Source organism: Petaurus breviceps, unplaced genomic scaffold, assembly GCF_028583685.1.
Source record: "Petaurus breviceps papuanus isolate PSGF00001 unplaced genomic scaffold, PetGlider_PUasm1.0 90994, whole genome shotgun sequence".
Lineage (NCBI taxonomy): Eukaryota > Metazoa > Chordata > Mammalia > Diprotodontia > Petauridae > Petaurus > Petaurus breviceps.
This window is the reverse complement of record NW_027187393.1, coordinates 373650-398235: the sequence shown is the minus strand read 5'-3', so window position 1 is coordinate 398235 and position 24586 is coordinate 373650. Positions and strand designations below refer to the sequence as shown.

The 24586-nt window shown below is 42.3% G+C and overlaps 1 protein-coding gene across 6 annotated transcripts in view; it reads left to right on the top strand.

Annotated features, from left to right (window-relative positions):
- Window positions 1-23795, top strand: part of CLTB (clathrin light chain B) — a 39143-nt gene extending 15348 nt beyond the window's left edge. The window contains exons 2-6 of one of the 6 annotated variants that reach the window (XM_069077652.1): window positions 855-901; window positions 14083-14206; window positions 14424-14535; window positions 19636-19656; window positions 19999-23795. In XM_069077652.1, the coding sequence (XP_068933753.1) occupies window positions 855-901; window positions 14083-14206; window positions 14424-14535; window positions 19636-19656; window positions 19999-20233 (539 nt within the window). In that variant the 3' untranslated portion in view covers window positions 20234-23795. Of the gene's footprint in view, window positions 1-854; window positions 902-14082; window positions 14207-14423; window positions 14536-15437; window positions 15610-19635 lie in introns of those variants that run through there. The other 5 variants (XM_069077653.1, XM_069077654.1, XM_069077655.1 and 2 more) reach the window with 5 other exon arrangements.
- The last annotated feature ends 791 nt before the right edge of the window (window positions 23796-24586 follow it).

Genomic DNA, 24586 nt, shown 5'->3' with positions numbered 1-24586 from the left:
GTATGTCCCTCACTGCTCTTTGCATAGTAGGTGCTTAACATCTGTTTCTTTACTGATTGATTGATTGATTAAAGGGACCATTGGGTGATAGGACCATTAAGTGATTGTCCCCATCTATATGATGGGGAATCTTATTCCCAGAGATTTTAAGAGACTTGCCCATAATCACACAGCCATTAAGTGTCAGAGTGGTGAGTTTAACATGGTGTTTATTGTCTATAGAAGGTTAATTTCCTTATTATGCTGTCACAATTCATATTTTGTTGTAGCTAAATAAAGATCAAAATAACATTTGGTATGCATATGAAATCACAGATCCCTTATTGCAACTCCATAGCTCTCAGTGGTCTTTGGCTCACAGTTTGGTAACCACTGTACTATAAAATGCTAGAACAGGCTGAGTTTACCATTCTGTTTCAACGTTGATTAGGGAAAATGGTCTATAGCTTTCTTTCTCTTTTTCTGCTCTTGATTTAGATATCAGCACCATATTTGTGTTGTAAAAGGAATTTGATAGGACTCCTTCTTTGCTTATTTAGATCGTTTATATAGTATTAGAATTAATTGCTCTTTAAATGTTTGGTAGAATTCACTTGTAAATCCATCTGACCCTGGAGATTTTTTCTTAGGCAGTTCATTGATAGCTTGTTCAATTTCTTTTTCTAAAATGGGATTATTTAAGTATTCTGTTTGGTCTTCTGTTAATCTGGGCAATTTACATTTTTGTAAATATTTATCCATTTTGCTTAAATTGTCAGATTTATTGGCATGTAATTGGGCAAAATATGAGCTTACCATTCTGAACAGCAAAAAGTACTCAGTTACATAATTGTGTCTTCTCTTCCCCTTTATAGCTGGTATTGAAGACACAGGGACTACAGTCAATGGAGACTTGTTCCAGGTAAGTAAATTGCAATCCTAGAAGTAGAGAAAGTTTCCTGGGTGCTGGTGGCCTGGGTTCAAGCATCTCTTTTAGGTCTGTTCATTGGTCCCTATAAGATCTTGTTTAAAGGAGTGGGAAGAGCTCCTTCCTCAGTAGCTCTCACTCACTAATAATGATCAAAGGGCTGGGAGAACCATAATTAGAAATACATCTAATCATCCTAGTCTGTGCCGAGTTCTCTCAATGGCTACCACTTCCATAACCTGACCTGCTTTAACAACCTTTTGACCCCCATAGACATCCATAAACAAGTGGGGACCCCATCAATCAATCAGTAAACACATATTTATTAATTCCCTGCTCTGTGCCAAGCATTGTTCTAGGCACTGAGGATATAGAGACAAAAGGGAAACAGTCCTTGCCCTCAAGGAGGTTATATTCTATGAGGTGGATAGGAATATGTATATGTATAAACCTATACAAAACAGGGGCAGCTAAGTAGCACAGTGAATAGAGACCTGGCCTTGGAGTCAGGAGAACCTGAGTACAAATCCGGCCCCAGACACTTGACATTTAACTAGTTGTGTGACCTACGGCAAGCCTCTTAACCCTAATTGCCTTGCCTTCCCATCTCCAAAGAAAAAAATTAATTAAAATTTTAAAAAACTATATACAAAACAAATAAATGAATACAAGGGTCATTTGGGAAGGTAGGCACCAGTAGGTGGGGGATTGAGAAAGTCTTCATATAGCTTGGGTGGAGCATTGAAGAAAACTAGTCATTCTAGAGACTGAGATAAGAAGGAAATGCATTCTAGGGTTGGAACATAGCCTATTCAAAAACATGGAGCCAAGGGAGGCAGCGTCATGCATGCCGGACCACAAGAAGACCAGTCTGGCCAGAATGAATAGGAGTCATTTGTAATAAGGCTGTTAAAGTAGATTGGGGTTAGAACGTAAAGAGTTTTTAAGTGTGAAGAAGAGGAGCTAACATTTGACTCTAGAGGTAATAGGAAGGCACTGGAGTTTATTGAGTAAGGGAGTGTTGTAGTTAGATCTAGGCCTTAGGAAAATCACTTTGGCAGACTTATAGAGAATAAATTATAGAGGGCAGAAACTTACAGCAAGGAGACTGATTAGGAGGATATTGCAATAATCCAGGGGAAAGGTAAAAGATTATTAGAGGAACTGTTAGAAATTTTGTTGGGTCATAGCCTGAAGTCTGGAATTTTAGGTCTAAGACCCTATAAACCATTTTTTATGGTAATCTATATTAGTAGTTCTTCTCTGGAATTCATTTTTGGACTTAGCTACATACAAACTGTGTCACATTGGGCCAGTCACTTAACCCCTTTGAGTCTCTGGGCTGAGGTGCTCAGCTCTCATTTGCATGTTAAGAGTCTATAATATTCAGTTGACAGGTACAGTTTTAGAAAACTTGGTTCAGTGATTCTCTTCCTTCTAGCAAGTCATTAAAACAGCAAGGTGAATGCTCATTAAGGATATAAACCAGCGTCATGGGGAATGCCCCCTGAAAAGGCTGAAGTAGTCATATAGATTGTAATGTCCCCCAAGCCCTGTCATTTGTGGATGACATTGAACTGATTGCATTAAAACCTGGAATAATATGGGACATCCTTAATAATAATAGTGAAAATGGCTATTTATATGACACTGAGATTTGAAAAGGGCTATAATACATTATCCCATTTGGGCCTCAAACAACCCTGTGAATCAAGTGCTACAAATACTATAATCTCCATTTTACAGATGGAGAAATTGAGGCTGAGACAGGTTAAGCGACTCACCCAGGTCACAAAGGTATTAAGTGTATGAGGCATGAGCTGAATTCTAGTCTTCCAGACTTTGAGTCTTGTCCTTTATCCACAATATCATGCTGCTTCTTAATGAGAGGTATGGTCACTTACATGCTCTCTGGTCTCATTCCCAAGCCAGAGAGGGCAAAAAAGAAAGAGAATTCATTAACATAAAATTACCCCTTCTAAAATAAGAAGGGGGGAGGAAGAGAGGGAAGGAGGAAGGGAAGGAGAAGGAAAGAGAACGAGAGAGAATCCTCCCCCTAAAAAAAACCCTGCTTAAACACACACATAAATATTTCCTATTGTAGAATACAGAGATATCTCTATCAACTGGGGTTAAGTGACTTGCCCAACATCACACGACTAGTTTTGTGTTTAAGTGTCTGAGGATGGATTTGAACTCAGGTCCTCCTGACGCCAAGGGCCGGTGCTCTATTCACTGCACCACCTAGCCACCCCTGTTTGTATAGATTTTTACTTGCATATCCTGATTGTATATGTCTCCCCTTCCTTTTCCTTTTCCCCTTTAGTGTATTCCTTTTCCTTTTCATACTTCTTTTTGGTCATCAAAACATAACAGAATCATTCTTAAGCCATCTAACTAATTAGATTTCATCTATCCATCATAATGATAATGATGATGATGATGAAGATTCAGAGGGGATATATGTATCATTTCCCCATATTAGAATATAAATTCATTGTTGTTGTTTAGTAATTTTTCAGTCATGTCTGACTCTTCATAGCCCCTTTTGGAGTTTTCATGGCAAAGATACTAGAATGGTTTGCCATTTCCTTCCCCAGTTCATTTTATAGATGAGGAAACTAAGGAAAACAGAGTTAAGTGACTTATCTGGGATCACACAAGTAGTGAGTGTCTGAGGTCAAATTTGAACTCAGGTCTTCCTCACTCCAGGCCTGGTACTCTATCCACTTAGCCATCTAGCTGCCCTTAGGACAGAAGCAGTTTTTCTTTATTTAGTTTTGTTATTATTGTTTGCTCATGTACCTTTTTATGTCTCTCAACTTTTGAAGTTTGCACTTCAAAATTTCTATGCATCCCTTCTCATTAGGAATGCTTAGAAGTCCTCTAATTCATTAAAGATCAAATTTTTTCAATTATAATCAGTTTTTCTGGATAAGTTAATTCTTATCTATAAGCCCACATATCCTTTTTCTCTGCTCCTTTTTAGTGGTGATGGCTAAATCAATTGATTGTGTCTATATAGTTCTTGAATTCTTTTCTGGATGTGTGCAGCATTTTTTTTCACTTGGAAACTCTGGATTTTGGTTATAATGTTACTGGGAGTTTTCATTTTGGGTTTTTTTTTCCTTCTTTCAGGAAGTAACTGGTAAATTCTTTCTATTTCCACTTTGCTCTCTGGTCCTAAGAGATCTGGGAAATTTTCTTTTACAATTTCTTAAAATAAAATGTCTACACTCTTTTTAGTCATAGCATTCAAAGAATTCTATAATTATGTCAACCTGTTAAAAAGTTTGGTTAAAGGAGACAAACAAATAGTGATATACAGTTACAGCATTTTATTCCCTTAAAGACTAGCAGACTTGTACAATGAGTCAAGAGCTGAGTCCTGACTGATAGACAGATGAATCAGAAGACTTATATACATTTTAGAACCATTCCAATTCAGGATGACTATGAAACACAAATTTATGATCTCCATTTGTTACAATCTATTTGTGAGAAAAGAAGTTCCTTGGCTGTAAATGTAAATTGAGCAGGGTTCATCTACAATTTGTGGTCTCAGGATGTCTGTTTTCCTCCCATATAGAGTATGTCCCAAGATAAGGAGAATTTCACCTCTAGTCTTATCTGGTCTCTGAAGTTGCCAATACAGGAAAAGGCATTTTTAAAGCAAGGAAAAGGAATTTCTTTGATTAATTCAGACTTTGGCCCAAATATGATATTTAATGATTAACAATTCTTACATTTTTCCTCTGTGTTCTTTTCCAAGTCAATTGTTTTTGTTATGAAATACTTTCTTTTATATATTTTCATCCTTTTGGCTTTGCTTTGCTATTTTGTGTTATCTCATGGAGTCCATGGCTTTTATCTGATCCATTCAAATTTTTCCCACTAGTTTGTTGCTTAGGCAAGATTTTATATATCTTGTGCCAAGCTGTTAATTCCCCTTCCAATTCCTTCTTCCATTGCTCTCATTTTCTTTCTAATTTTTCTTCAAGCACATTTATAAAATTTCATTTATAAAAACATTTTTAAATCTTAAAAAAAAAAACCCATACCTCTTGCTTCATTTCTTACAGGAATTCTAGTTGAATTTTTGCCTAAGCTGTGTTTTCCTTTGAGTCTTTGCTCTTATTCTGGTTTGCATCTTGAGTGTCTTATCACCTTAATAGCTTTTTATGGTGGGATTTTGGGGGGTTGTTTGCTCATTCTTCCAACCTACTCTCTAAGTTTGACTTTAAATTTTAAGTTAGGTCCATGCCCTGAGTACTTCTGGGGGAAATAGTGGAGCTGAGATTTTATCCTCTTCAGAACCACTGCTGCTTTCTTTGGGTATTGAGTGTAGTGTTATTCCTGGATTTTCAAGGATAGTTTAGGCTAAGGATCTGAAAGATTTCAGTACTGCCACAGTGGTCTGAGCAATGGTAAAGTTTGATCACTGCTTTTTATGTCTAAGCTCTGCTAGGTCCTAGCCTAGGTTTTGAATCTGAGTAATACACCTGTGGTTTTGCCCAGGTTGGAATTCCAGGAAATTGCTGCTGGACTAAGCCACTATCAGCCAGCTGAAAAGGTCTGCTGGTTCAGAGTGACAGAACTTCAGGCTCTCATTTATTCTGAGATCCCAGCCCTACTTATTCTACCATAAGCTTCAGACTAAACTGGAAACTAGAAATGAGATGTAGTTCTGCCTCTAGGGTCAGAGCCTCATAGCTTCTACTTGCTTCTGAACTTGATCTTTGTTCAGTACATAGCCTAGTACTCATAACCGCTTCTCTCCCTGAATGCCATCCCTAGGCTAAGTCCCTGACTCAGCCTGCCCTGGATCTGTAACCCAGCACTGGGTAGTAAGTAACAGAGCTACCAGTTGGTTTTTGTTCCTGCGTCTTGCATAAGAAAAGGCCCCTCTGTGTACATTTTTAGGATATCTTCTTCCCTGGCTCTCAGCCTTTCTGTAGAAGACTTCATGCAGCCATTTCTGGTTAGACCCTATCCTCTGTCTCTGTCTGTCTCGCTTTGCTGCCCTGTGATGGGAAAATGACTCACTATGATTTTTTTCTTGGATATCCTGATCAGAACTTGGTCTGGTGTATTTTGTAAATCTGTTTGGTGGATTTGTAGTGGAGAGTTTGGCTGTATATCTTCCTGCTTCTCTACCATCTTGGCTCCCCTGACTTGCCTATGGTATACATCAAAGATTCCCAAACTAATTTGATCTACTGTCACCTTTAAAAAAAATTACTCAGTGCCCCCCTGGAAATCTACTTTCTTCAATCCTTTAATGTTTTTTTTTTTAATTTGCACCATTTCAGAAAAATGTAAAATATTTTTAAACAATACATCTTAAATTTAATAATTTATTGTAAATTTGTGGGTTTTTCCCCTGCATTGAAATTTTGATCACACAATATTGCATCATGTAACTATTTATATGTAGTGTCATATTGTAAAAAGATCATTACAGGCACATATTCCTGCCAATGCATGCTGGACTTTCTGATAATGTTCAACAGGCTCAACTGCCAACACTTGCTCGTTAAGACCTGTTGGTAGACTTGACCACTGATTGGTTATAACTTGCATTTTGTGTGTTTATTTGGAAAATAATGCAATCACTACAACTTTGACTCTGTTATACAACAGATGGAACATGTACCAGTGGTTTTTCAAAATTCTCTTCTCTTCTCTTCTTTCCTTATGCTTCCACCACCCCCTATTTTTATTCAATACCCACCAATTGCACCTGAGGCGACTATTGCCCCCCTGATCATTCCAGCAACCCCCAGGGGGCGGTATTGTCTAATTAGAAATTAGCAAAAGGTGTGAAAACCTTCCTACAAGCAAGCCACCCCTAAGCAAACTTCCTTTAATGGGCTCCACATGAGGCCTATTAATGGGCTGTGAAGATCTTATGTCTCATTAACATTACATGCTCCTCAAATGGAATGTGTGCTCCTTAGGGAGCAGGGTGGCTTTTTGTCGTATCCCCAACACAGAGCTCAGTGCTTGACATAATGATTTTTAGATTTGTGGTTTTGTCTATGTAGGGAATTCCTAGTGTAGGTAAAATTTTCTTCACCAAAGCAGATAGGCAACTAATCTAAAAATCTGTAGTCATAGAGAGTTGTTTGAGGCACTGAAAGGTAAGGTGATTTGCTAATGGTATGCATCAGGGGCTAGAGTTGAACGCAGCTTTTCCTGACTCCAAGGCTAGAATTCTATCCACTGGTGTATTCTATCTTGAACATAATAGGCATTCAATGCATGTCTGTTGAATTGAACTGAGTTGAATACATAGCCATCAGGGACTAACTTAGCTGTTGTCAGAGGTACTGTCTGGGATCATTACGGCTTTAGTATATCTTTTGTTAGTAGTCTAGTAAAAAGCTTGCTAATACACTTGGTTGCCTGAACTTGAGTCCTCAATAATAAGAATGCTTTCTTAGCTCTCACCTGTATAGTGTTTTACTGCCACCCATTCTCTGCTTTGATCCCCTCAGCTGTTAGTTCCTTGAGGCTGGGCAGAGGTCCTATCCTCTTTATACAGGTAAGGATACTGAGTTCCACAGAAGAGAAGTAATTTACCCAAGGTTACTCAGCAGTAAGCAGCAGGGCCAGCACCAAAAGTTAGGTCTCCCGTGCTATTTCCACTATAGAATTCTGCTTCCTTTATGTAAGCTACATTCCTCATCCCTTGGACTTGATAGTGTGGGTGTCACTTCCATCTTTTTTGGGAAGCTGAACGCTCAGCCCCAACATAATAGAAAGGAAGATTCCTCCTCAGACTAAGGGTGACCTTACTTTGGTTCAGAGTTAGTTAGCTACACACATCTCCTGACCAGGAGTTACTGAGGTTGCTGTGGAAATCTTTTAGGCTTGATCCTAAGCATCTCCTTGGAGATTCTTGCTTGTTGGGTCCCATTCACTACGAACTGGCAGAGGCCTTAGAGGCTTATCTATGCCTATGCATAGAGAGTATAGCACCCTGCTTCTGCTGCTAGGCAGGGAATCAGGTTCTTCCTGAAAGTAGTCAATCCTTTAACATCACACTGCCTGGACTTTTAATTTTCCATCTTCCTTTAAACCTTCTAGAACCAGTTCATCTCAGTTTACAACAGTTAATCTTGCTAAAGACTTCACAGTAGTGAACTGGAAGGAATGTTCAGAACCATTCTAGAGCACAGTATAGTGAATTCCACAGGCATGGGGAGATAAAATAAAAGCTTAGTGAGGTTCAGTGACTTGCTCCAAATCACACACTTTAAAAGAAGGTCGTTGACACATGTTTCTGAAATGTACAGAAGAGAACACAAGGAATCATGGATAAGTAGCACAGCTTTGAAATAAATAGGTTGAATCTATTATATACTTGAAAACTAAACTGTACACAATAGAGGCTTGCCGTTCCATGTATATTCCTCTTTCTCTTCTATTGTGTATATTTAGAAGTATTCATTTTAGTTGACATTTGCTAACTTTAGAATTTAAAAAATGAAGGGGGGGCGGAGCCAAGATGGTGGAGTAGAAGCACGACCCTCCCGTGGCTCTGGCTTCCACCCTCCCCAATCCATGTAAAAAGGGGACTCTAAACAAACTTTGGAGCTGCAGAACCCACAAAATGACACAGAGAAGCTAACCTCCCACTGAGGACAGCCCGGCAGGCCGGCAGGAATCGGCCAGCGCAGTGCTCTGGGAGCCGAGCCCAGCACCACGCCGAGGCTTTAGCCCCAGGGCGGGCCTGACCAGCCGCCAGCCAGAGGGACTCCAGATCAGCAGCAGCTGTGGCCGTTTCCAGATTTATCAATACATAGATGCGAAGGACAAGGTGAGAGGCCAGTGCAGTCTGGACTTTGGGACCCAGTAAGTAGGAGTGCGTGGCTTTTACCCCCCGGGGCGAGAAACCGCTGAGACACCGGCACAGCCTGCCAGTGCCGCGTGGTGGCTTCAGCTCCTGGCCTGCAGAGTGTAGGGGGACCAAGCACCAGTCTGAGGGGTAATCGCTCTTGCTTTAACCTGCTTGGATCTGGATTGCAGTCTAGGGTGGAGGTCCTGGGGTGTGTGTCCAGCTTGCCAGAGCGTGTGGAGACCTCAGAGAGGGCACCCATCTAATACCTCCGGCAGCTGAGAAAACCCCAGCATTTGGGACGAAAGCTCCCCTGTCTGGTGGCAGAGTCCTACTGTGGCAAAAAGCCCAAAAGTCAAATCATTGAGCAGCAAAATGAGCAGGCAAAGGAAACAAAGCAGACAGAAGATTCCAACATTACACTCCTATTTTGGGGATAAGAAGGAGCAAGGCATGGAACAGGAGGAAAACAGTGAAGTCAGAACCCCTGCACCAAAAGCTTCAAAGGAAAATACAAGCTGGTTACAGGCCATAGAGGACCTTAAGAAGCAGGTAAGAGAAGTGGAGGAAAAATTGGGAAGAGAAATGAGAACAATGCAAGAAAATTATGAAATGAGAGTCAACAGCCTGTCTGAAGAAAATAATACCTTAAAAAACAGACTGACTCAAATGGCAAAGGAGGCTCAATAAGGCAATGAGGAGAAGAATTTTAAAAATGAAAAAAAAAAGTCACAGTCAGTAAGTGACAAAGACTTGATGTGAACTCTGGTCTTCTGACTCCAAATCTGCTGTGATACCATGTACCATTACCAGCCTTCTCTTTAGAAGGCTAGCATTCATGTGGGAAAAGGATTAGGTTTGTTCTGCTTGGCCTGGGGGCAGAACTAGGAGCAACTCCTGGTGGAGGGGTAGGCCAAAAAGGAATTGTACAGAAGTAGGGCTTGATCTGGGACAAGATTGATTTGGGGTTAAGGCTGATTTTTAAGACAAAACAAAAAAGTTTTAGAGATTTAAATTTATGTTCCCTTTGGGCAGAGCACCAGCAGGTGAGGGTGTGATACTCTATGTGGAGATAGAAGAAAAAAAAGAAAGGAAGGGAGGAAGGAAGGAAGGAAGGAGAGAAATGAGAGAAAGAGAGAAAGAAAAGAAAGAAGGAAAAAGAAAGCTGTGTTTTCCAACTAGAAATTTAGTCCCTAGGGAGCAGCTCCTTCTCTTCTCACAGAGGTTGCTGTTTGTCCTTCGTTCTCAAAGAGGACCATGACATCAGGGAGGTAATGCCATGACATGCAAGTGAATTGGACTTAAGTGAGGGAAAAGGCCAAGGTCCCCCACTACATCCTAAGCCATCTCCAGTTGTCCTGATCCATATCTTACCTCTGGACCCAGATGGCTCAGGAGAAGAAAGTGAGGCTGGTGACTTTGCACAGCCCTCCCTCACTTAAGTCCAATTAACTTGCCTGTGGTGGCATCACCTCCCTGATGTCATGGTCCTCTTTGAGAGTGGACAAACAGAAGCAGCAAATTCTCCTGAGTGACACTAGATGGTGCCATAATGCACAGAGAGCTGGGCCTGGAGTCAGGAAGACTCACCTTTCTGAGTTCAAATGTGACCTCAGACACTTACTAGCTGTGTGACTCTGGGCAAGTCACTTAACCCTGACTGCCGCAGTTTCCTCATCTGTAAAATGAGCTTGAGAAGAAAATGACAAACCATTCCAGTATCTTTGCCAAGAAAACCCCAAATTGGCTCATGAAGGGTCAGATATGACTGAAAAGACTGAAACAACAACAAGTATTTCTCCTGGTTGCAGGATTTCTATTAAGGGCACCATCATCCTTCTAGGAACTCAGGATCTCAACCTTGGAGTCAGGCTTGGCTTCCCACACCCCTCAACCCACATATATGCATTCAGTCAGGAAATCTTGTCAAGGATACCTCCACACCATCTTTGGCATCTATTTCCTTCTCACTACTCTTGGCCATATGAAAATGGACATCATCCTCGTTTACACCTTCATCATTTATCAAGGGATTTATTGCTATAACCTCCTAATTATTGCCTTAACCTCCTAATTAGTCTCTTCATCTGTTCTCCAAATGGTGACCAAAGTTCTATTACTAAAGCTCAGATCTAACAATATCACTCCCCTGAAACTCTAGGGATTTTCTGTTACCTTGAGGATCAAATACAAACTCCACTTTTTGGAACTTAAAACCCTCAAGATCTGTCTGTACTCCACCTTTCCAACCTTATTATACATTATTCCATCAAATGATCTTCTTTTTGTTCCTTACTCTTGACATTCTATCTCCATGCCTTTGCATATAGTCAGGCAATTCCCAAAGCTCTGAATACACTCTTCATTTCTGCCTCTTAAGAATCCTTTATTTCAAAAAAAAAATTTTTTTTAAAGAATCCTTCAAGGGTGGCCAGGTAGCACAGCGAGTAAGAGCACCGGCCCCAGTGTTGGGAGGACCTGGGGATCAAATCCGGGCTCAGATACTTAGCACCACACCCAGAAATAACTGGCCATGTAACCTTGAGCAAGTTACTTAACCCTGATTGCTCATTAAAAAAAAAAAGAATCCTTCATTTCATTCAAAGTTCAGTTCACATTTTACTTTCTACCTGAGGCCTTTCATAATGAAGAGGTTTTGAGGTGCTAGGACCCCAAGAATGCCAAGGCAGGGTTGCCTTGAATGAATTCACACACTCAAGCATTCTCTTAGTCTAGTGGTAAAAAGTTTATTGTAACACTTTATCAAAAGCAAGCAAGAGAGCCTGCAAGAGACTAAGGATGGTGCTGGGGTTTATGTGGGAAAAGGGGCATGGTAAAGGAATGCCAGGGATACTGATTAGATCATCCTGGGGTCTATGTATCTTTGGAAGCTATGGAGGGAAAGTATAAGAAGTATACCAGACATTAAGGAAAATATCAGAGGCATGGACCTTGGAGATCTGGTGGGAGGGAGAGTCCTTGGGCCAGCCAGGGCCAAGCATCCTTAGGCCACGTACCCTTCTGTCTGTTCTGATAGGAGAATGTGTTCTGCAACAAGAGATAATTTTCTCACAGGACAGAGGCCTACTGAGAAATTGGGAGGTTTCCAGAGACATGATCTTAGGGCTGGGGCCCAAGCACCTGATCAATAATATCCCCAGCAACTAGTGCCTTCCTCTCAAAATTACCTTGTATTTCAGACAGGTAACTAGACAGACAGATTCTTAAATGTTTACATGTTATTTCTCCTGATTAATAGTAAGCTCCTTAGAAGGGACTATTTTATTTTTGCTTTGTGCCTCCAGGGCCTAACTGTGCTCATAACATAGTACATGCTTAATAAATAATTCTTGATTGATCCATGTAAAGAACAATTAGAGCTATACAAAAGTGGAATTGCTTTTTTCTTGACTTAATAAGCTTCCCCTCCCTGGACTCTTCAAATAAGAGGCTGGAAGAATCATAGATAAGAATCATGGCAGGCCATTGCACTGATTAGAATTCTTTAGTCTTTTAAAGTTGCTTATCTTCACCATATGCTGTTATTGTATAATGTGTTCTGGTTCTGACCACTTAATTCTCTATGAATTCCTACAAATACTCCCAGGTTTTTCCAAAGCCATCATTTTCATCATTTTGAAGAGGTTTGGGGCAGAGGTTAGGGGTTCTGGAACTGCGAGAATGCCAAGGCAAAGTCATCTGGAATGAATTCACATACTACAGCCATCTTTCAGTCAAGAGACAGTTTATTATAATGCTAACAGAAGATGGCAAAGTCCCTTTGGGGAACTTGCACCCTAATATGGGTGAATCTAAAACTTATATAGAAAAGGGGCATGAGAAAGGAATGCCAGGGATGCTAATTAGGTGATCTAAGGGTTTAGGTGTCTTTGGCAGCTATGGATGGGAAAGTGTAGGGAGTATACCAGATATTGAGGGAGTTGTCAGATGCATGGATCTTATGTATCTGGTGGGAGGAAGAGTCCTTGGGCTAGCTGGGGACACAAATCCTTGGACCAGGCACCCTTCTGTCTTCTCTGATACGAGAAAGTGTTCTGCAACAAGAGAAAATTTTCTCACAGGACAGGGGCCTACTGAGAAATTGGGAGGCTTCCAGAGACAGGATCTTAGAGCACCCCATCAGTTTCTTATAGCACAATAGTATTCCCTTACATTTGTAAGTCTTTTTGCTCAGTCATCCCCTAATTGATTGGTATGCTGTTTATTTCCAGTTCTTTTGCCTCACAAAAGGAGCAGCTAAAAATATTTTTGTCCATGTGGATCCACTGATCTCTTTGGGGTGAAAGCCTATAGTGGAATCACATAGTTCAGTAACTTTGGGAACATAGTTCCAAATCCACTGTCATAACTTCCCTAAAAGGGCCAGGAGGGGCAGGGAATAATCGTCTATACAGCACTGGTTGCTTGTTGGGCACTGTGCTAAGCTCTTTACAAATATTATTTCACTTTAGCCTCACAATAATCCTGCAAGGCTGGTGTTGATATTATCCCTATTTTACAGCTGAAGAAACTGAGGCAGACACTACCCAGCTGCACAGGCATTGATCAGGTTCTGGAGCAGCAGGGAACTGACTCATTCTGATTGTATCATTGTCAGTTTTTCTGATTCTGGGCAGGGGTAGATTTAGTGACTGATCTATATATACAGCATGATTTTGACCCTATGGTATATTGGTTAGAGCAATGCCCCCTAGCCTTTGGACCTTTATGCCCTGGGGCCTAAGACAGCTAATCACTGTAAGAGTCTAAACCTCTAAACCACTAGGTGATATAGTGGAGAGAGCATTGGTCCCGGAGTCAGGAAGACCTGAGTTCAAATTCTACCTTAGTCATTTACTAACTGTGTGACCCTGGACAAATCATTTAAGCTCTCTCTGCCTTATGTAAAATGGACATAAAAATAGTATCTACCATCTAGGGTTGTTGTGAGGGTCAAATGAAATAAGATTTGTAAAGTACTTAGCACACAGTAGACAATTAATGTCTCCTATCTTCCTTTTTTCCTTCCTTCTTTCTTTCCTCCTTTCTAGGGGTCCCTAAGCTTGAGGGAACCTTTATGAAGCCCATGAAGGACCAGAGAGGAAAGCCTGTTTTGAGGGGCTCCTATGGGGCAGCCCCAGGTCAGGGAAGCCTTTCTCTCTACCTTTTCCCCTAATCCTGGGAGTTAGCCTATAGATTAGCTCTATAGAGTGTCTGAGGCTCTCTCTTCTCTGAAATGAGGGGATTGGACTAGCTGACCTCTAAGATTCCTTACAGTTATGATGATATTGTGATGCATGTGTGTGTGTGTGTGTGTGCAAATCTCTCTCAGGAAGCCAACGGTCCTTCAGACGGCTATGCTGCTGTAGCCCAGGCAGACAGGCTGAGTCAGGAACCAGAGAGCATCAGAAAATGGAGAGAGGAGCAGAAGAAACGGCTGCAAGAGCTAGGTGAAGGTGGGGGGAGCCACAGGGGGTCTGGCAGCTTTGTCTGTCTCTGGAAGGAGCCCTGCCCCCCTGGGGGACCCTAGATATCCTGGGTGGTTCACTGATCTGCCCTAGGAAATTGGGGGAGGGCAAGAAACATGGGGGGGAGAGGGGAGGAGAGAGAAAATAGGCTTTAGCTGATACCCTTCAGATGCCCCCTGTATTTAATCCCCTGTTTGGACCCCAGATGCGGCTTCTAAGGTGACTGAGCAAGAGTGGCGGGAAAAGGCAAAGAGAGACCTAGAAGAATGGAATGTGCGACAGAATGAGCAGGTGGAGAAAAACAAAGTCAGCAACAGGTATGAGGCACAAGAGGTATTTGGGGAGGGGGCTTAGGGGCACAGGGAATATTTGGGAGGATTTGGTAAAGGGCAAGAGTATATGGGGGAAGGGACAGGTGGGCAGGGGGTATCTCAAAGCTGGTAGAGAGGGGTTTGGGGGAGCAGGAGGCATTTGGGAAGGTGGAAGCAGTCTGGGTAGGAGGGTGCAGGGTATTGGGAGGATTGAGGTGAGAGAGTTGAGAGTATTTAAAGGAGTGAGGGCAAGAGGAAAAAGAGTATTCAAGAGTGATGTGGAAGGGTGTGAGTGGGAGTGCAGAATATATTTGGGAAGAAGGGGATTTCTGGGAGGATAAAAGGTATTTGGGAAGGCCAAGAGGTGGCTTTCTATCCTAATCAGAAGACCAGCCTCTCTGACCCTTCACCACCATTCAACCATAGTATAATTGTCTTATCTCTCTCTTTGAAGACACTTACAACTCTTTCCAGACATTCAATTGTACACTCTTTTCCTGCCCAGCAGGGAGTTGGAAGCCAGCCACTGCTCATTGCTAGAAATGGAAAAAAGAGTTAGTATGGTCATGTGATGGTCTCTGGAGGCCAAAGGGCCTGCCTGTTGCAAAGCTGGAGGCAGCCTAGGCCACTACTAGACCAATCTGTACCTGTGGGGAGCTCAGGCACATTGTTTTGGGGGTCTCTTCTTCTATACCTATGCTTTGAGAAAGCCTCGTTCTTCCTTCCTTCTTTCTTTCCTCCCTATTAAGGGCTATGAGTAGCCCTGCTACCTTCCCAAATGGGCCTGGTGCTTCTAACATCCCTCATGCTTCAGTACACTAATGTTGTCTTTCTTTCTCTTTAACCTTTTTGCCTACCTCTTTTTCTTTGGTCTTCTTGGCTTCCCTTGTCTAACCCTTCCCCTCAAGGATCGCTGACAAAGCATTCTACCAGCAACCAGATGCCGACATCATAGGTTACGTGTACGTGTCTCCTTTGCTTACCTGTCCCAAGAGAAGCTTGGGGTGGAGAACAGTGTGTTGGGTGAGGCTATCGATGAATGATCCCCTGGCCATAGCTGGTTGATTATTCCCTGTGCCCCAGAGCATGGGAGGCTAGAGAAACATGGCTGGGCTTAGTGGATTTGGTTGGGAACAGTATGAGAAGGTATCATTCTATTCACAGCTGATGAAATCTAATAGTAATGGGGATAGGGACTGTGCCTGTGATTTTATTGTCACAAGTAACTGCTGGAGGAGGAAACTCCCTCTAAAAATTTGTCATTATTCCATTGTGACCAACTCTTTATAACCCCATTTGGGGTTTTCTTGTCAAAGATACTTGGAGTGGTTTGCCATTTCCTTCTCCAGATCATTTTACAGAGGAGGAAACTGAGGCAAAGAGGGTTAAGTGACTTGCCTAGAGTCACACAGCTAGTAAATGACATATTTGAACTCAGGTCTTCCTGGTTCCAGGCCTGGTGCTCTATACATGTAGCTGCCCAAACAATTCAAGATGGCATCATCTATGTACCATATAGTCTTAGCTGCCTAAATCACTGAGAGGTTAAGTAACCTGCCCAGGGTCATACAGTCAGTATTAATCAAGAAGTAGGAGTTGAACCCAGGCCTTCCTGGCTCTGGGGTTAGTGCTTTGTCCACCACACCACATTGCCTCTATAACAATGATGCTGCTGATGGTAATGATGACAAATATTGATAATAGTTTCCATTTTCATAGTACTTTAAGGTTTACAAAGTACTTTCAGCTTTCCTCATAATGGCCCTGTGAGGCAGGTTGAAGTGCCATGGCCTTCAAGGGACCCTAGGATGGAGTGGAGAGGGGTCTTTGACACAGCAAGGTAACCATAAGAGTAAAAAGTGCAGTCCCACAGGAAATCCTGCATGACACTCTTGCTTGGGCCTGGGGGAAGAAAGCAAACTCAGGAGAGGCTGACTTAGGTAGGGGAGGGTATGGAATAAAGCACCACAAGGCTCTTCTTGGCTCTGTTCTGTTCAATATTTTCATCAATGGCCTGGACAAAGGCATGAATGGAATGCTTAACAAATCTACAAATGACATAAAACTTGAAAGGACAGCCAATAGTCAATAATCAGTCAATAAACATTTATTAAATGCCTCTATATGCCATCAGGCAGACACTGCTGGGACACAAAGACAGGTAGAACAGTCCCTGTTCTCAAGGAGTTAACAGTCTAATGGGGGAGACACCAGGAAAACAGCTATGTACAGAAAAATTATATACATGATACCTAGGTAAAAATTGACACAGGGAAGGCACTGGCATGAAGGGGGATTGGGGAAGGCTTCTTGTCGAAGGTAGGATTCTAGGTGGGACTTGAAGGATGCCAGGGAGGCCAGGATGTGGACAATATTTCAGACATGGGAGCTAGTCAATGAAAATGCGACCAGTGTCACTCACTGAATAGCAGTGTGGGGGTGTGAGGTGCGAGAAGCCTGGAAAGGTGAGAAGGGCACATTATAAAGGGCTTTAAAAGCCAAACATGGAGTTTTCTCTTTGTTCCTGGAGGTGATAGGGACCCATTGGAGCTTGTTGAGTTGGTGGAGAGGTGGCAGGTGGACATGGTCAGACCTGGGCTTTTGGAAGATTACTTTGACTTGGCTGAGTGGAGGATGGATGAGAGCAGGCAGACTAAGCAGCGAGTTATTGCAGTTGTCCAGAGGTGAGGTGATGAGGGCCTGCACCAAGGTTCATGGCAGTATGAGAGAAGGAGGCGTATGAGAGAGATATTCTGAAAGTAAAATCAATAGATCTTGTGGACAAATTAGATATGGGGGATGACAGAGCATAAGGAGTACAAGATAACACTCAGGTTCCTAGCTTGGTTGATTGGGAGGATGTTGGCACCTTCAATGCTAATAGGAAAGTTAGGAAAGAGGGGAAGGTTTGGGGTGGGTGTGGGGGGGAATAATGGATTCTATTTTGGACATGTTGAGTTTAAGATGTCTATAGGACATTCAGTTCCAGATGTCTGATAGGCAGTTGGATATGTGAGACTGGAGATCATCAGAGTGGTTAGGACCACATAACTAGATTTGAGAGTCCCACTGTCTGCTTCAGTAAGATCATATCTGGAGTATTATATCCAGTTCTAAGTACTTCATTTTACAGAGAATATTGATAAGCTGGAACATACTGGGTGAGAAGGGCAGGGTCCTAGGATAATAAGATTGGAGAACAAGATATATAAGAATTGGTTGAAGAAACTGGATATATTTAGCCTGGAGAAGAGATGAACATTATCTCTGCCTTCAAAATTTTTTTATTTTTTTTTATTTTTTTGCTATTTGGAGGGGGGGAAGGTAGAGCAATTGGGGTCAAGTGACTTGCCCAAGGTCACACGGCTAATTTTTTTGTGTTAAGTGTCTGAGACCGGATTTGAACTCAGGTCCTTCTGACTCCAGAGCCGGTGCTCAATTCACTGTGCCACCTAACCACCTCTGCCTTCAAAAATTTGGAGGGCTGTAATACAGTTGTTATGTAGATATTTGTTCTACTTGGTCTTGGGACAGAACTAAGAGTGACGGGTAGAAGCTGTAGAGAAGGAGATGTTGGCTGACTGTAAGGAAAAAATTCCTCTGACAAGCAGAACTGTCTAAAAGTGGAATGTACTGCCTGATGCTCCCCATCCCTGGTGGTTTTCAAGAAGAAGACAGATGACCATTAAAAGGTGTGGTAAAGAGGAAGTTCTTTTTCAGGTACATGTTAGGTTAAATGCCTTCTGAAGCCCTTTCTAGTCCTGAAATCCAGGATTATATGAAATGAGTAATAGGGATTTAGGACCAAGAGGCCTTCTTTCAGCTGAAGAAAGCAGGGCACCATCAGATGAGAAGGAGGTGATAGACTGAATGGAATAGATAATAGGCTTCAGCTAAGTAAAGAAAAATGTTTTTCAGGGTTTAAGGAAAATTTCCTGACAAGGAAAGCCAATCTCTGGACTTGCCTTCCTTTTAGGAGACGTAGACCCAATCTTTGCTGATGGAATAAATGGTCATGCTTTCCAGAACCATGCTTACTTCGTCTCTCAGATCATGAACATCTTTTGTCTTATAGAGTGCTTTATAATTTTCAAAGGATGTTCACAAACTTTAGGTCCTAGCCAACAGTCCTGTGAGGGAGATAAGGCAAGGAAAATTTTCATCATTTTACAAATGGGAAAAATATGGCACACAAAAATTATTTGCCCAGGCTCACACAGCTGGTCAGGACCATAATCCAAATCTTTCTAACTCCCAGGCCTGACCTGGAAGGGTCACAGGATCACACACACATACACATACATACACACACACACACACACACACACACACACACACACACACACACACACACAAAATAATGGGGGAAGGGGGAGGGATACTCTTGGATCTAATATAAAGGGCAGTCTGCCAACAATAGAACGGGGGTTCCAGAAAGCACAGTGGACATAGTAGGCAAGGGACACCAGATGGAGACGCTAGAGGGATGGAGTTGACCTGGATGGGTATTAGGGAGCTAGGAGAGGTGGTCAGGGGAAAGACCTTTGACCTAGATAGACTATAATCCATAAGGACTCTTTATAGCAGGAAGGCCCCCAAATCCCAAAATGGAAACAATTTATAAGGCATCTAATCTAGCCCTCATCAGGATCATGTATGCATTGCCTGTACTACTATCCTGATAAACTGTCATCTAGCCTAGCTTGATGGCATCCAGTAGTAAGGATCTACTCCTTCCTACAACAGCTCATGGCATTTCTGCATTGCAAGTTTTAGGCTGGAAATATCAGTTGAAAAGAGAAACTGACTTTGCTTATCTGGGAATAGGGCCAGATACCAATGTAAGGACACAAAACAACATGGAGTCAGAGGCCTTGGGTTTGAATACTGGCTCTTCCATTTACTAGCTATGTGACCATGGACAAATCCTTTCCCTTTTATGGATCCCAGTTTCTTTGTATATAAAATGAGAGAGTTGGAATAGACGTTCTATGAGGTCCTTTCCAGCTCTAACATTTGTTGATTTCGTGATCCCACAGCTGTCAGGTAAGATGATTTGACATACTCTGGGGCAGGTCTTTATACCTGTGTCTTTCCTTTCTGCAGAGCATCAGAAGAGGCCTTCCTGAAGGAGTCTAAGGAAGAGGTACCTGGCACAGAGTGGGAGAAGGTGGCCCAGCTGTGTGACTTCAACCCCAAGAGCAGCAGGCAGTGCAAGGATGTATCCCGCATGCGTTCTATGCTCATCTCCCTGAAACAAACCCCACTGTCCCGCTAGGCACCCCTCCAGGGTTACCAAAGAGCAGAGGGTGAGGAGACTGAGGCAGAGGTCTGAGAAGAGGAGGGAAGGAGAAGCAACTTTGTTTGCTCTGGAAGCCACTCCTCCAATAGCCACAGCACAAAATGTTTAGTCAGTTCCCCCTCATCATTTGGGGCAAAGGGAGCCCCTTCCCTGGCCTCTTCCTTCCTTCTCAAACCCATGTCCTTAGGTATCACATCTTCCATTGGTTTGCCTCGTCATGACCATCAAGTCCCACAGGTCTTTTATTTTTCTTGGCTTAAAGTTTGTGTTGTTAACTCTTTTTACACTTATTTATTATCATTCTTATATCTTTGGAAGCTTGAATCTATGTTGGGCTGCCATTTGTATTGGGTCCCATCCTACTACCTGTGTGACCTTTGCAAAGTCCTTTCCTTTCTCTAGGCTTCAGTTTACTCATCTGTAAGATGAGGGGGTTTCACTAGATGGCCTCTAAATTGTATTAGTCTTGCCCAGCTCCATAACCTTCAAGGATATTATAATCTAAGACCACATGCCAGTTAAAATCTGTGGGACCCCAAAATAGAGCCTTCTCCAGCCCAGACATTTGCTGTAGTGTATCCAGTTTTCCAGTAAGCATCTCAGTGGTCAGAGGCCATTCTAATGGGAAATGCTGGATCATGTCTGAATTAACTTTCAGACCCATCTTGTGAAAATGGAAAAATAATCAGCCAAGGTGGAGTGAGGAATCAATCAACCAACAAGCATTTGTCAATTTCCTACTATGTGCCAGACACCGTATTAGGTACTGGGGATACAAATACAAAATGAGACAGTCCTTGCCCTCAAAGAGCTTATATTCCTTTAGAGGGATAAGACACGTTAACAGATAAGCAAATACAGGCTGTATACAAAATAAATGCAAAATTACTTTGAGATTGGGGAAAAAATAAAGCAGAAAAAATGGAAATGGGGAGAATTCAAGAGAGAAAAGTAGAAGAGGCAAGAATAGAATGCTTATTTGTGGTTTTCTTTGGAGCTTAGCAGAAAAGAAAGGGTGGTCCTAATCCTACAAAAAATGTTGAGCAATTTCAGAACTGCTTCCCCCCAGGCCTCCCAGAAAACTCACTATTTAGAAGAAAAATAAAAATTTCTTTGGATAGGAAGATGTAGCTACAATGATCAATGCTAGATATTCACTAGATATAAATTTACACATACCACTGCCCCCACTCCCCATTACATTGTCCATCCCTTAAACCCTTTTCCTCATGAGGGACCAAGAAAAGCATCCATTTTTTTTTTCTGACAGCCTGGACTATTTGAGTCAAGGTGTCTATTCTGGGCTTGATATTTTCTGTTCATTTATCAGCTAAAACCATTTCCATTAGCCAGTCCCCAGGTGGGTGACAAAACCAGTTTCCTCAAAAACTGGCATCCTTGCCTTTTTCCTGGCCATAATCCCAGCCTTCTTGGTAACAGACCAGGTCTCCAGCCTTACAACAGCTTCTACCTTGGTCACAGCTCCACCCCTCTCCTTGTTTAACTAACCAATCAATAAGCATTTATTATGTACCTTTGTGAACTAGGCCCTGTACTAGGTGCTGGAGACACAAAGACAAAAGACAGCTCATGCCCTCAAAGAGCTTATATTCTACCAGTGCAACAGCATGTTTATACACACACAAATACAGGATGTACACAAAATTAATACAAAGTAATTATGAAGCATTAACAGCTGAGAGAACCAGGAAGATCCTTGGCAGAGGAGGCACCTGAGCTGAGCCTTGAAGAGTGCCAGAGGTTCTAAGAGAAGGAAGTGAAGAGGGAGAGAATTCTGTTTATGGGGGTAAAGTCTGTGCAAAGGCTCAGGGGTGGGAAATAGAAGGTTCTGTACCAGTAGGCCAGTTTGGCTGGAATAGAGATTATTTGAGGAGTGGTAATGTGTAATCAACATCATTTCATCACATTTTAAAAAGCACCTGCCATGTGCAAAACTCTGGTTCAAGCTGGGAGAGATCTGAAGGATGTGTGGAGTTGACAGAAGGCAGACAGAATACATATGTAGAGAGCAAGAATCCATGACATCTTGTAGGTGGGAATGAGCAGGAAGGTCATTAAACAGGGGCACAGGTTCAGCTTCATGAAGGGGCCAGCATAAAACCTAGTATTTTTACAAATCCAAGTTTTCTAGATCAAAATCAAGCTTTCTTAGCTAAGCAGATGAAAGGTAAGCTACAGGTGGAGACAGTCATAGTGCTCAACACATTTCTCATTCATGTTTCCTCAGACCCAGTGGTAGACATCATCTCCTTTTTTCTTTGACCATTCAGAAACCCCAATTTCCAGACTTTGGGGATCAATGCCAGGCAGATCACCCTCAGATATGAGCTGATACATGACTGAGCTTTGAAGGCTGGACTGCATTTGAAGAGTCATCTTTGGAAGCAGCCCTTTCCCTCCAAGTCTGGCCTTTAGTGTTTTGGTAATTTTCTAGCACTCAAAGGTTTCTCTCATCCAGTTCTACCAGGCTACATCCTTGCTATATGAAATGTCATCCACCGTAATGAACTTCTTAGGGAATTGGTACCAAATGGCCATTGGCAGCCATCAGAGAATTCTAAAGGAAACTCATTCAGGCCCTCACTTCCATCCTTGCCTACCTTCTACTACCCTGATATAAATAAGCAATATTTTGTGCAGTTGCTGGGTCAGAATGGAAACACATCACAAAGAAAGGCAGTTTCAATGAGTAGTATCACTGCCTGGCTTTTGTCTCTGTGAGCCTATTTAAAATCTACTGAAAATAAAGTGAAGCCACAGAAAGAAAAAAACTATTTCCCCAGATACAACAAGGTCAATCAATCAATCAACATTAAGGGCCAGGCATTTTATTAATCATAATTATGTGCCAGACATTGTGCTAAGAGCTGGGAATAAAAGCAGTCTAACAAGGGAGACAAGATACAAACATATATACACAAACAAGCTATATAATGGATAAATAGACAATTAACAGAAGAAAGTCACTAAAATCAAGAGGGGTTGGAAGAGACTTCCTGTAAAAGATAAGATTTTAGTTGGAACTTAAAGCTGGAGAAGTATGCAGAACTGAGGAGGGACAGCATTAGGGGGCAGGGAGGCAACTAGAGACAATGCCCATGCAAAGCTAAGAGATGGAGTGTCTTGTTTGTGATTCAGCTAGGAATTCTCTGTTTGTACACACTGAGTACTTGGCTGTGGCTGTCCTTCCACCCAACTCTGATCTCCTTAGTGCTCAGCAGACAGATAGACCAGAAGACTAAGTAAAGAAGATACAAAATGGCCAGGTATTACAAAGGCTTAGAGGTGGGAGCTTAAGCCAAACTAAGGTGAGGTCAGATGATAATCATGCATATTTATAGAACACTTTGATTTATTCTTTCTACATTTATTGAGTACATGCCACATGCAGAATGTTAATTTTATAGTTTGGGTAACTCATGGTTCAGCACCTTGTAGACTATATAGTAAGAGGAAAAGACAGAACCGACAACTATAACACAATCTCACATGACAAATACAATCAGAAAGGTACCAAGTGCTACCTAAGGTCCCCAGGAAGTCAGTCGCCTGACAAGACTCAGACTTGAGGTGGTATTTGATTTGTGTTTCATGATTACAAAGCACTCTACATAATCTCATTTGATTTTCACGACAACCTCATGAGGTAGACAGTGCAAATATTATTGCTTTCATTTTATAGTTGAGCAAACTGAGGCCCAGAAAATGGAAGTGAATGCGCAAGGTCACACAGCTCCTAAGTAGCAGAGCTGCAACTTAAGAACCATTTCTTGAGAAAAGTGCTTTATAAGCTGCAAGGTCATATATAAATGTGAGTTAGTGTTATTATTCTGATTCCAAGCCTAATGTTCTTTGTATCTCACCATGCTTTCTTTCAGACTGCTGATTCCTGGGGTAGGGTTGTGGTACTAGATACAACTAAGGAAAGCAGATTTCAAACCTACCTTTTTTGTCTCATTCTTTAAGAATAGTGATATTCCACTCCACAGTCCTCTCTAAAAATCTTTTTTTTTTTTTTTTGGCGGAGCCAAGATGGCAGTGTAGAAGAAGGAAAACTCCCTGCGCTCCCCCCATAACCACCTCAAATACCTATAAAAATGACTCTAAACAAACTTTAGGGCTACAGAACCCACAAAGTGACAGAGAGAAACAAATCTCCCGCTGCAGACACCCTGGCAGGCTGGTAGGAAGGGTCCATTGCACAACGCTGGGAGCAGAGCCCAGCTTCTTGTGGGCCCATGATTTTAGCCTCAGGGCAGCCCGTCCAGCCACAGCTAGAGGGATGTCAGGAGAGTAGATCACCAGCAGCTGTGGTGGTTTCCAGAATTATCAAACCATAGATGCCAAAAACAAAATGAGAGGTCAGTGCAGACTTTGGGAACAGGGAGTCCGGGAGTGCGGTCCAGCCTCTGCCCCAGAGGGAGAAGTGGCTGAGGTAGCTGTGGCCGTAGCCGTGCACCTCAGCCGTGTGGCTGCTTCAGAGCTCCTGGCCTGCAGATTGTAGGGGGACCAAGCAACCATTCTGAGGGGTAATTGCTCTTGCTTTAACCTGCTTGGATCTGGATTGCTGTCTAGGGTGGAGGTCCTGGGATGTGTGACCAGTGAGCCAGAGTGTGTGGAAGCTTCAGAGAGGGCAGCCAAATAATAGCTCTGGCAGCTGCGAAAACCCCAGTGATTTGGGACAAAGTTGTCCTCTCTGGAAGCAGAGTTCTACTGTGGCAAAAAGCTCAAAAG